Source organism: Topomyia yanbarensis, chromosome 1 (genome assembly GCF_030247195.1).
Source record: "Topomyia yanbarensis strain Yona2022 chromosome 1, ASM3024719v1, whole genome shotgun sequence".
Lineage (NCBI taxonomy): Eukaryota > Metazoa > Arthropoda > Insecta > Diptera > Culicidae > Topomyia > Topomyia yanbarensis.
In genome coordinates, this window is record NC_080670.1 from 59,670,212 (window position 1) to 59,682,436 (window position 12,225).

The 12,225-nt window shown below is 38.2% G+C and overlaps 1 protein-coding gene across 3 annotated transcripts in view; it reads left to right on the top strand.

The window, feature by feature from the left end:
- Positions 1-12,225, top strand: part of LOC131677719 (sterile alpha motif domain-containing protein 5) — a 668,233-nt gene that overhangs the window by 528,546 nt on the left and 127,462 nt on the right. For all 3 annotated transcript variants that reach the window (XR_009303417.1, XM_058957719.1, XM_058957720.1), the window contains 2 exons: positions 10,151-10,228; positions 10,729-10,785. Coding sequence is in view for 2 of the 3 variants with exons in the window: in XM_058957719.1 (XP_058813702.1) it covers positions 10,151-10,228; positions 10,729-10,785 (135 nt within the window). In the remaining variant the exon portion in view is untranslated. The remainder of the gene's footprint in view (positions 1-10,150; positions 10,229-10,728; positions 10,786-12,225) is intronic.

Below are 12,225 nucleotides of genomic sequence, written 5' to 3' on the forward strand. Positions count from 1 at the left end.
AACGTATATTAGGTTCGTCATTTTTGGTTATATTAGGAACTGAAACTAGCTGGGACGATAGCGTAAAAAGTGAAGAAATTTTCGGCAGTGGTTTTAATGTATTCAGAGACGATCGAAATCTTCACGAATCTCAAAAGAAGTCTGGCGGGGGAGTTCTTGTGGGTATTTCGGCTCAATTTAATTCAGAAATTCTAGTCACAGTGAAGTTTAAAGAATTTGAACATGTGTGGGTTAAATCAAACATTGCCGGCGAAATGCATATTTTTGCCTCTGTATATTTCCCACCAGAGCATGCTAATATAACATCGTACGAAGCTTTTTTCCAAATTGCTGAACAAATTTTATCTGAACTCCCAGCCGAGGTTAAAGTTCACATTTACGGAGACTTTAACCAACGCAACGCAGATTTTATTCCGGACTCTGAAAACGAACATATTTTAATCCCAGTCGTGGGAGAAAACGAAACATTGCAGTATATTTTCGATAAAACTGCTAGCATAGGACTAAATCAAATAAATCACGTAAAAAATCGACAGAATTGCTATCTCGATCTTTTATTTACAAACATTCAGGAAGACTTCTGTGTATCTGAATCTCTAACTCCTTTGTGGAAAAATGAAGCATTTCATACTGCTATTGAATTTTCCTTATTCATCCATGAAATTCAAAAATCCAGCGATTGTGACTTTGAGGAAGTCTTTGAATACCATAAAGCCAATTATGACAATATTAGGCGGAAGCTAAGTAGTGTCGACTGGCAAAATAGCCTTAGAAATGAAGGAAATATTGTAACCGCAGTGGACGTATTTTACAAAATTATTTTCAAGATAATTTATGAAGAGGTGCCTATTAAGAAAAAAAGACGACACGGCAACTCGAAGCATCCCGTTTGGTATAATAGACAAATTAGGAGTTTGAAAAATAGGAAGCAAAAAGCCCATAAGCTATATAAGAAAAACCAAAATAATGAGAACTTGGAAAAATATTTCGACATTTGCGATAAACTAAATATGGCCATAGATTCTGCACTTGCGGATTATAACTCAAAAACGGAACAGCAGATCAAATCTTGTCCAAAGAATTTTTTCAACTACGTCAAAACTAAATTAAAATCAGACAATTTCCCATCAACAATGCACTTGGATGACAACGTACGTGATAGCTCGGAAGAAATCTGCAACCTATTTGCAACATTCTTCCAAGAAATATATACGACTTTTTCTGAACAAGACCGTGATCGCGATTACTTCGCTTTTCTTCCCGATTTTCCTTTGGATATTAGTGTCAATCATGTCATAGTCGAAGACATTTTCAATTCTCTAAAACATTTAGATGTATCAAAAGGTTCTGGCCCTGATGGAATCCCACCATTATTTATGAAAAACCTAGCAACCGAGTTAACTGCCCCATTGTTCTGGCTGTTTAATATGTCTTTGCAATCTGGACAGTTCCCTAAAATATGGAAAAAATCTTTTTTAGTGCCTATATATAAATCTGGCAAAAAATCTGACGTACGTAATTATCGTGGGATAGCCATAATCTCCTGTATTCCGAAACTTTTCGAATCAATCATTAACGAAAAAATATTTCTTCAAATAAAAAACAGAATTTCCAACCTCCAGCATGGCTTCTTCAAAGGTCGTTCGACCTCAACAAACTTACTAGAATTTATTAATTATACACTGATTGCAATGGATAATGGAAACTACGTGGAGGCACTTTATACAGACTTTAGTAAAGCATTTGATCGCATTGACATCCCAATGTTACTTTATAAATTGACAAAGATCGGCATTGAGCCTGGGCTACTTACATGGTTAGAATCATACCTCTCCGAACGTCAGCAAATAATTAAATTTAAAGGAAAGCAATCTAATCCAATTAAAGTCACCTCAGGAGTTCCACAAGGCTCTCATTTAGGCCCTCTATTGTTTATTTTATACGTGAACGATATCTCCTTCATTCTCAAAAAACTGAAAATACTAATTTATGCAGACGATATGAAACTTTATTTGGAGATAAGAAATGCCGAGGATATTAATACATTTCAAAACGAAATACAAATTTTCCACATGTGGTGTCAAAAAAGCCTCTTACAACTGAACGTGAAAAAGTGTAATTCAATAACCTTTAGTCGAAAACGACAAACACCGAATGTTGAGATTACCTCAGGAAATCAGACTGTAGTAAAGTGTGAAAGAATTAGGGATTTAGGTGTTATATTAGATTCAAAGTTAAATTTTATTGATCATTATAACACAATTATACACAAAGCTAACAACATGCTCAGTTTTATAAAACGCTTTAGCTATCATTTTGAAGATCCTTATACAATAAAAATATTATATATTGCATATGTTAGGTCGATATTGGAATATTGCAGTATTATTTGGTGCCCTTTTTCAAGCAGACATGAAGAACGAATAGAATCGGTACAAAAACAGTTTTTATTATTTGCCCTTCGTAAATTAGGATGGACAGCATTCCCTCTGCCATCTTATGAAGCACGCTGCTTGCTTATCAATATTCAAACATTAAACGAGCGTCGCGAATTTGCAATGCTCTCATTCATTAATAATATCGTTTCGCATCGTATCGATTCAGCTGAAATTTTATCCAAATTGAACTTTTATGCACCTTCACGACAGCTACGAAATCGAAGTATATTTTCAATAACTCCTTTTCGCACAAACTATGCAAAATATAGCCCCATAAATCGAATGATGTCTATTTATAATCACTATTGCGACTCAATTGATTTTACAATGTCTAAACTGAAACTAAAGCAATATTTTATACACAAAAGAAATTCTAACGCGTAAGAGGATGATTCTGTAAAAGCCGAAATTGCTTCATTTATACTAAATTCACGAAATATACACATTAGTAATTAAGGAAATCTGTAGTCTACATAGATTGACGAAATAAATAAATAAACAAACTTAGAATCATTTGTGCTAAAACATGCTCCAACAGATTTGATTCAGATTTGGCGTAGGAGTTCGTTGAAGAATTACGAATTTTTCTAACTTGGTTCTGCGGTATTCAATTTTTTTCATACATCCTCGTGCCACCCTAGTGAGCAACAGCATGCTGAGTTTTTATACCTGATTACACTGCCCAATGGGGCCATATAAGCATAAGAGTCCCATATGGCTTTTTGTCGAAAATGAGATATCTGTTGGATTGTATTCTGTATCACCACTGAATCATAACGCACAAATAAGATTACCAGGTTTGTTCAGAAAATATCGAAAAAAATACCAAAACATGGTTGTTCCATCCATAAGGCTCAATGAAAAATGTAAAGCTTGAATACCGGTTTTCTCGGCTTGCTGTTTTTCAATATGGGACTCTAATGCATATATGGGCAGTACAGCACAGCGTAAGCTCGTCCTTTTTTGTGTTGTCCTCAATATGTATTCTTCGCAGCTCCTCCCCTTCGTTGGTCGATACACAAGCAAATTGCGTTGAACGCGTCGGAGTGCCGTTTACTTAGTAGCTGTAATGGAATACCTTGCTGCTAAAGTGTTTAAATTGGAAGGAAATGCTGCCCGTGACAACAAAAAGACGAATTATCTCACGTCTTCAGCAGCTGGTGATTCGTAACAACGAAAAGTTGAACAAACTGCTCTCCGGAGTGACAATTGCTCAGGGCGGTGTGTTGCCAAATATCCAAGCCGTACTGCTTCCCAAGAACAATATTGAAATTGTGTTTCCAATACGGAGATTATCGAACACTCAGGGTAAAGAGAGTAATGTAATACGGCACCTTGGTAAAATGTTTGAGATTTGAAACCTTTTTTGAATGCGCCTAGTAAAAATGTTTTCCACTTCATTCCAGTTTGTTTCTGACCATATTTGCAATTTGCGTACTGAAATAAATCATAATTTAGGGTTTAACCCAAATTGCTCTCCAGGGAGAAACAGGCCGTGAAACAGAAAATGCAAACTTATTCTTTGAAAGGATTTTGGTGGCCATGAAAAGGGCCTTTTTTATAATAATACAAGTGAGTTCTACCTTTTCAACTTCCAAATCCATACAAAGTGCGTCCCTGCCGCTTCAGAGTATAGACGACATTCATTGAAGTTTTGTGCTTGGCGTGTTCAGTGTAGGTCACGACATCTCGGATGACATTTTCCTGCACACCATCAGCATTCGTAGATTAAATCGGAAATGCATTTTACACCACCACGACGAGCCAGACGCCGAATTTGGTGATTCCCTGGATTTTATCACGAAGAACCTTGCGATGACGCTTGGTAGGGAACGCAAACATGATACCGCTCATTGAACCGTCCGGACGAGCATGTTACTCGCGTGGTAAGCGAGCACCCACTGATACAAAACAAGCTCGCGTGACCTGTATATATAGCATTCCCGTATGTAATGAAACGCTTACATGCTCCTTTTTGACGGCTCTGCGTGAGATCGAGATGTGCTTGCAAATTGCGCATTTTCATCGCTGTTTTCGAAGGATTTTCTAAAAATCTTTGTTTTGGTTTATTTATAGTAGTCGCACCAATTCCGAAATTTAATACCAAATACGTGCACGAATTTCCGATCAGATATTGCAAAAATATTGCGATTTCGATCAGTAGAACAGAAGATATTCGCATTTCAAACCTGGGAAAATTTCTCAACTGAAATTTTTGAAACGGGACCCAAATTGAAACGTTAGAAGTATTCTACTTCAAAAACATTAAGATCTCTGACAGCTCATGTACAACCACAGATGCAAAGTTAAACCAAAAGGGGTTTGGTTTGTTTGCCTCACGAAATACCTAACCTCAACCGGTTTTTGCAGCGCAATTTTTTTGTTTTCCTCACGAAACACATGTTCCTTTTACTCACACGCTACACGGTAAATGTAGACTACCCATTGAATGACAATGTTTCACGCATCTTTGAGCACACCATTTATACGTCAAAAAGTGGATCGATTTTAGTTATGAACGAAGAGTATATTTAACGCATTTCATAGAATGTCAACGTCGAAGAAAAATGCGTAAAAAGTATATCTCACAGAGTAAAGAAAATTTACACTTCGACGTGAGGCCATTTTCAAATAAGTGTGCGTATTGCAAACAATGTTTCTTGTTTACTTTCGCGATTATTTATCGAAGGCAGAGAAATATGGACGAACATTCTGAATCTGATAATAAATCATATAATGGTGCTACGGTATGTATGCTTCCTTCTTGTTAATTTCTTTAAAAAATCTTTCAAGTTTCAAGTTTTTGAGATTTTTCAATTAATTTTTTTGTAGTAGAAATGGTCTGGTCTTTGCGAAAGTTGTTTAGATTGCTTTCGCGAATGTCTTGGCTGAACATAATAAGCATTTTCTTTAAATGCTTTAGAAGTAATAGCTCGTTATATTTGGTTTACCCCTAAAACTATTTTTTAAAGATCTTTTCAATTGTCAATCCTACGAGTTTTATATATTCTATGAAGTTCCTTTTCAATCATCAAAATACACAATTTCCCTTAAGGCATATTTTTTTCTATCTCGAGTATTTTCGAAGATATGGAGCATTTTTTGAAAAACAGCAGTTTTTTCAAATCATCTATAACTGTACTGGAGATAACGTGAGACAAGTGAAATTCATTCGGTTTTATAGGGTTACTTTCGTATATTTTAACAAAAATTACCCAATAGCTTCTAAGTCGCAAGAGATTGACCAATGTTCTCTTCTGAAAAGATACATATCTTGACAAGACAAATAACACTCTAGAGCATGCTGAAGCTTTATCTACGATATTCGAGAAGTTATGTTAAAACAGTTTAAGGGGTCGTTCACAAACAACGGTCTATAACTTCGAGAGTACCATACATAGATATTTTTGGTCTTAAGTGAAGATGTTCGCAAAAACAAGTCCCTTAACATTTCTGAAGACTTCATCTTGGTTTTGTTACTTTGTAACAATTTTTTTTCTCTTTTATAAAAAAAATATTTCAACATTGTAACCTCCTGGTTTTAAAATATCCAAAATGTAAAAACAAAAGAATTTGGCACCGCCAAGCTAACGCATTTGTGCCTATCAAATAAACGAAATTAATAAAAAAATGGTACAAATATCTCACTTCAAGGGGAATTCATCATTATAAATATATGGCCAAAATGAAGATCTTGGATCACCACAAAACACATCATTGCTGTACGCTTTACTGTTTTCGCCTGCTTGAGTTTCCGCATGTTTTGGGTTAAAATAAATCACTGTGTTTTTGAGACAACTGAGCAGACTGATGATAGGAGATGTGCGAGTTCTACTCCAGTGCCGCTCATACCTGTCCCTCATGCACCATTGGATACTGTCTAAGCTTGTGTCACGATCGTGTTTAGGAACGAACCTCACGGATCGTTTCAGAACGGCCACCCCAGTGCCCATTGGCAGGGAAGTACCGCGGTGTCAACGTAAGCAGTTTCGGTGTGGCTGCTGGGCGTTCGTAGTCAGCTTGATTTCTCTGTGATACAACGATGCCAGGATATCGACGAAACCCTCCCAATTGCGACTAGTCATCTCAAGGCCGTAGAACAGGCGACTATGGATGTTATCCATAGTTATCCGTTTCTTGATAGCTACCAGTATTATATCGTTGGCATTAATGAACACCTACATGCCTTCCGGAGGAATGTCGGCTAAGAATAGTGTGATTGTCAGCATTGAGCTTTGGGAGACTCAAGTTGGTAGTGCTTGTTAAAACAGTCTTAATTATCGCAAACATCCTGCTGGTACAACTGGTGAAGCACCTGCTCACGTGTTGTAAGTCTCGGCGAGATTTATGATGGCGATGTCCGCCTAGGTCAATGTCGAGCTCCTTCCGGAATGCGAAATTGCGACGGTCGAGAAGATCTTGTTCATCAAGGCGTCTGTTTACCTTTTTTTTCATCGTCTTCCCAATGCAGAGCAGGACACTGATTGCTAGGGAGTCAGCCGGCCTCTTGGTTTCCTCGCATTTCTTCGGGATGGGAATTGTAAGTGCTGTATACCTGTTGCCTGGAAAGGGATTACCTCCCCAGATCCGTCTAAAACCGTCTAATTCTTCTCGCTTGTGAAGCGGGGATAAATAACTTAACGAAGAAGGCTAACGTCGTCAAGTTCTGCAGGATTGCTCCGTCCCGTAGTCAGCACAGTGGCCAGAAAAAAATGGTTATAATCCAGGTTTTTATCTGGCGTGAAGTTGATAGTGTAGCTTCTACGGTCTTCTTTGTTTTAGTCACAATGTAACACATGTTTTGTCTTCTTTTGTCGGTTAGGGCAATCACTCTTCTCCACAGTTCCATGAGCAGATCCCGTACAGAAAGGCAGGCTAGTTGGTATCTTTTGATTCATTGTTTGCCTTCTTGGCCTGGTTTCTAAGACTACGGAAATCCCCCGATCTCTCATCACGGTTCGCGGTCTCGATCTAGGATTACCGGAATGTTGTCTTCGAAGAAGGGCTAAACTGCCCGGCTGTAGATTAGCTAGCGCATCCATCACCATCCCCCTTCGCAACAGCAGAACTAGTTGGTAGAGTGAGAACATTTTGTTTACTAAATATGCTAGCCCACCCTCCATCATATCTCAGCGATTCTCAGTTCCCCGACAGTCCTCTTATTAGTCACAATCTGTTAGCTCACCTAGAATCATTGTTCAGTAGAGTGGATGCCACAACCGGACTGGCTGCTTAGGAGGTTCTCTCGCGCCCCTGGCTTTATTCAGGAGAGCACTATGCTTCATTTCTCCTTAGTAAAGATCAATTTTGTAAAAAACAATTTTTTCTCCATTAAGGAGAAAATTGTTTAAAACCATCTTTGCACGCGAAAAGCACAAAACCTCTAACTACATCAGTTATGGAAGTTGCGTTTCGACTTCGTCTCAGTAGAATCCGACAATAACTTAGTGACAGGATTAAGCTAGCGTCGGATTGACGCTAGCTCCGAAAAACTGAGCAAACCCCCAGTCAAGTGTGATGTCATCAGCTTTAAATGAGCTTCTTGCTCAGGAACACAAATTGTTTCTGCGTTTTCGGAGCTAGCACCAATCCGGCGCTAGCTTAGTCCTGTCACTAAGTTATTGTCGGATTCTGATGAGACGAAGTCGAAACGCAAATTCCATAACTAATTTAATGCAGGAAAGGTTTTTCCGGAGCTCAACATCTTTATGAAGAACTCAATCTTCAACTGAAGTCAAACGAAGATAAAAGCTACCTTGTCATTGCATTTTGTGTTTTTTCCCAAGACGAATGACTATCTGCAGTGAAGGCCCAATTATTACTATTGATAATATGCAGTTGTCTAAAATATAAATATCCATTATTTTGCATAGAACCATGCATTTCACATCAATATCTATCAAATTGCATTATGCATGATAAATGAATTGAGTTATTGCATAATGTTTGTGGTGACTACGACAAAATTAGGAGTATTCAATTTCGAAGTTTGAATGACTTGAACAACGCAATAACCGGTTTTTTTTTAGAAAAACCGAAAATTTGAAAGTCTATTTTAAACAGAGCCATCAATATGGAGCACTTATGAGAACAATCAAACATGGGGCATAAGTCCCGCATGTGTTTTTATGTCTCATTTGTCGACCGTTAGTCGAACGATAAGCATGCGTTCGGAGAGAGCAGTAGGAATATGGCTTCCTGGATTTTCATCGCCCCTACTTAGTTGGGCATGTAATTCTTTTTGTCCATCGCACAGAGGCACTTAATTAGTCGCCGCGGGATTTCTAGCATAATTTATATATGAAAAGTTGCGTAATTTCATAAGAAATCGAACGCAACTATTTTGGTGCACTGCACGCATCTGTGGCCAGAGCTACGGGGGTTTTAGTTCCCGGAGTACTCCCGGTATTAGGCAAAAAGCGATTCCCAGTGGCATTGAATTGGTCGCCGCGGGATTCCTATCATAATTTATATATCAAAAGTTGCGGAATTTGATAAGAAACCAAAAGCAACTTGGTTTGACCACTGCACGCATCCGTGGCCAGAGTTACGAGGGTTTGAGCACCCGGAGTATTCCGGTATTAGGTAAAACGCGATTCCCAGAGGCATTGGACGCCGCGGGATTCCTATCAAAATTTATATATGAAAAGTTGTGGAATTTGATTAGAATTGCTTGGTAGTCGTGCTTTTTCAAACGGTGAAGAAGGCATCCATCACTCATTATACAGTTGCGCATGTATTTTTGTGACGATCGAATACCAATATCTAGTGTTTTGCGGGGAGTTCGGTAACTGAATTTTTTACTGGGTAGATTACCGACCGTTTTACAACTCCAGCAAACTTATAGTAATTAAAGCTTTGTGTATAACCGGTCGAATGTTTTATTAATCTTTTTTGTATTACACTATGAATAATCTCGAGTATTGACTATACTATTGATCGCGAACGGGTCACTATTATATTTCAATTTCCAATCCAAAGTACCCAGCCTTTCTTTTTCTAATGTATCATGTTTATAAATGCACAACACTAGCAATAAAAACTGAAAAAAACGCTGGAAACATTGTTGGGACTATTAAGGTTCTCTCATTGAGGAAGCCTTACCCACGAAACAACAGTGCTGATGTTATAACATTAGTTCTTTGTCATACATTGGTCCCATATCGGTTGTTGGTTCAACTGACCTTAAAATTTTCCTGACCTTCATTCGAAATATGTTATCTGTTTTATATTTTCATAAACCTTTTTTCTACCAGGAGGTTTCTTATACTACATACAAGCTCCAGAATATTGTTGGAAGGAATGCTTGTATTCTTGTGAACAATTCTTTTCGGGTCGGTTTTGGGGGTATGGGCATTTTTCTCCTTCTAACCGTTTTTAACAACAACTCGACCAATTCATTTATTAAACAAAACTTTGACCAATTTCCTCCCGAATGCAGCAACAACGCTGTTCCACGACACTAACAATCTCAAGTCACTAAATGGAAAGAAATTATTTTAATTTATTATGCAAATTTCCCCATCGCCCTTCGAAAGTGGAAAACTTTGCTTCTAGGCCACTCTATTCCCCATCGGCATTCATGGGATTCTTACTCGGACGCCCAATCTAGTGCCACCGGTGCGCGCGCGGTGCGATTCTAAATGACTTAATGCTAACGACGCTACACATTTCTGATGCCATTTCCTATCTTTGTTTTTTTTTCTCCACAGCCGCAGAACGAAAGACTGAGACATTTTCAAATGAACGGCGGTGGACCACAGCCAAGTTTCGAGGAAACCATTCAGAGGGTGAGTCTTGACTTGATCACGAAATGCTAGTGCGCAGTGGAGAGATGACGGAGAAAAGAAAAAAAGGAACTCACTTCCGGTTTTCCGAGCTGGGTCCGGCCTAACAGAACGGACATTTTAGGACGGAAATTTGTTAAGGGCATAAATATTTCCCACCTCCCACCATCATTCAAGCCGACTCTCCCTCATCGAGACCCTTTGCGAAGTGCTTAAATTGTTTCACTTTTTAGTTTTAATTATTTTCTCTCCATTCCGTTTGAAAAGTTTTGGTCGCCACCGCAATCCGCCGCGCTTTTCTTTTGCGGTGGTCGTTTATTGCTAAATTTCGCCGTTCCCGCTCCCAGCAACTTTGTCATTGTCTGCATATAAAAACAGAATAACTCTTATATTTTCATGGTTTTTCAATTTATGTTTTTTGTTTCGTTTTTTTTCTGGATTTTTTTTTGTTTTGGCGGGATGATAAAATTCCACTTTTCTTCCCCGGTCGCGGCGGTATGCAGCTTAAAATTCAAGAAGCACTTAGGAAAAAGGAAAAGTTTCAACGGGAACACGAAGAGGTAAGTGGCGATGGTGTTGTGTTTTTTTTTACTTTGCTGTGCTCGTGTTATTTTTTTTCTCGTTTCCTTTCGGTTTTCATTTAGCTGTGAAAGTACATGTTTTCCTTATTGCTGCCCTCCACACCCCCAGAATCTACCTTCCACCTCACGAATCCTACACCCCACCCCCTTTTGTAAGAATCCGACGGAAAAAATAACCGGTATTTAAAACACACAAAAGTGCTCAAAACGGCGGCGACCCCGTGCACTCGTTGTGTGGCTGCGTGGTGCTAGACGACCAACTTCCGGTGTTTGCTCGGATGGACACCTTGGCCATTTATTTTAAAACTAAGAATGTGAATGTGGCAGCACCGCCGAGCAACAGAACCGTTCGTGTGCTGTTTTCGCTTCGCTACGCTCAGACTGCATTTCTGCCTGAGGGTGGGGGATTGTCCGTACTAATTATCTGTGATTTTTTGGAGTTGTTCGAATGGGGAAAGAAAAGTAATTGCCATTTCAGGCCATCTGCGTGCGCTGATTGGGGGTTGTGTCTGCGTCACCTCGGTGGCGCAGGGCAGGCAAAAAGGACTATGTTTTGCAAATGACAAATGTTACGTGCGGAAAGTTTGTCCATTTCAAAGATTAGGTCTGTCTGAACGGCAAAATCGGTGCGAAGACAGGTGTAACTGTATGTAAACAAATTTCAACCTTAGGCTATGGTCTACATAAAAAATCATTCTTGTTTTTTTTTGAGAATAGGTTTATTTGGAAACTCTCGTGTAAAATAAAAGAGAAAATGGCTTAGATCTTTAATCTCCAACTGGATAATGCATCTTAGCTCTTAAAACTCGTAACTCAATGTTTGTGGCTCCATACCTCCTGAAGCTCTATACTAACCTGGACTCTAATAACGTCTACGCTCTAAACAGTTAACTATAAATTTGAAGCACAGAATTCAATATTTAAAACTTGCTTAAAATACAAAACGCAAAAAGAATGACTAACGTAAATAACTAGTAAAATATTAGAATTACCAGAAAATTTAATTGCCTAAATTTACACAAAAACACTAATGTTAAAAAGGTATAAAAATTACGATCATGGCACGAAACCATGAGGTACACATAGAAAATTCCAAAAACTTACAAAGTTGATTAACGCAGAAATCGTTGAGAATGCAGAAACGGCCAAAAATATTCAAAAGTTAAAGTAAAAAGCATCTGAAAAGGCAGGGCAAAAATAAGCATAAAAATAAAAAAATTAAAGGAACAAAAATACAACAGAAACAAAGAAACTAAAAATGTGCCAAAAGCTGATAAAATAAGAACGTTATAGGTAAGAAAACAAAATACAATAAATGTTGCAAAACTGTGCAATTTGAAAACTCTTAAATGCATATGAACAAGAGAAAATAACAGGAAAAGGAAAACATTATCAAGAGATTAAGTATAATTCACTTAG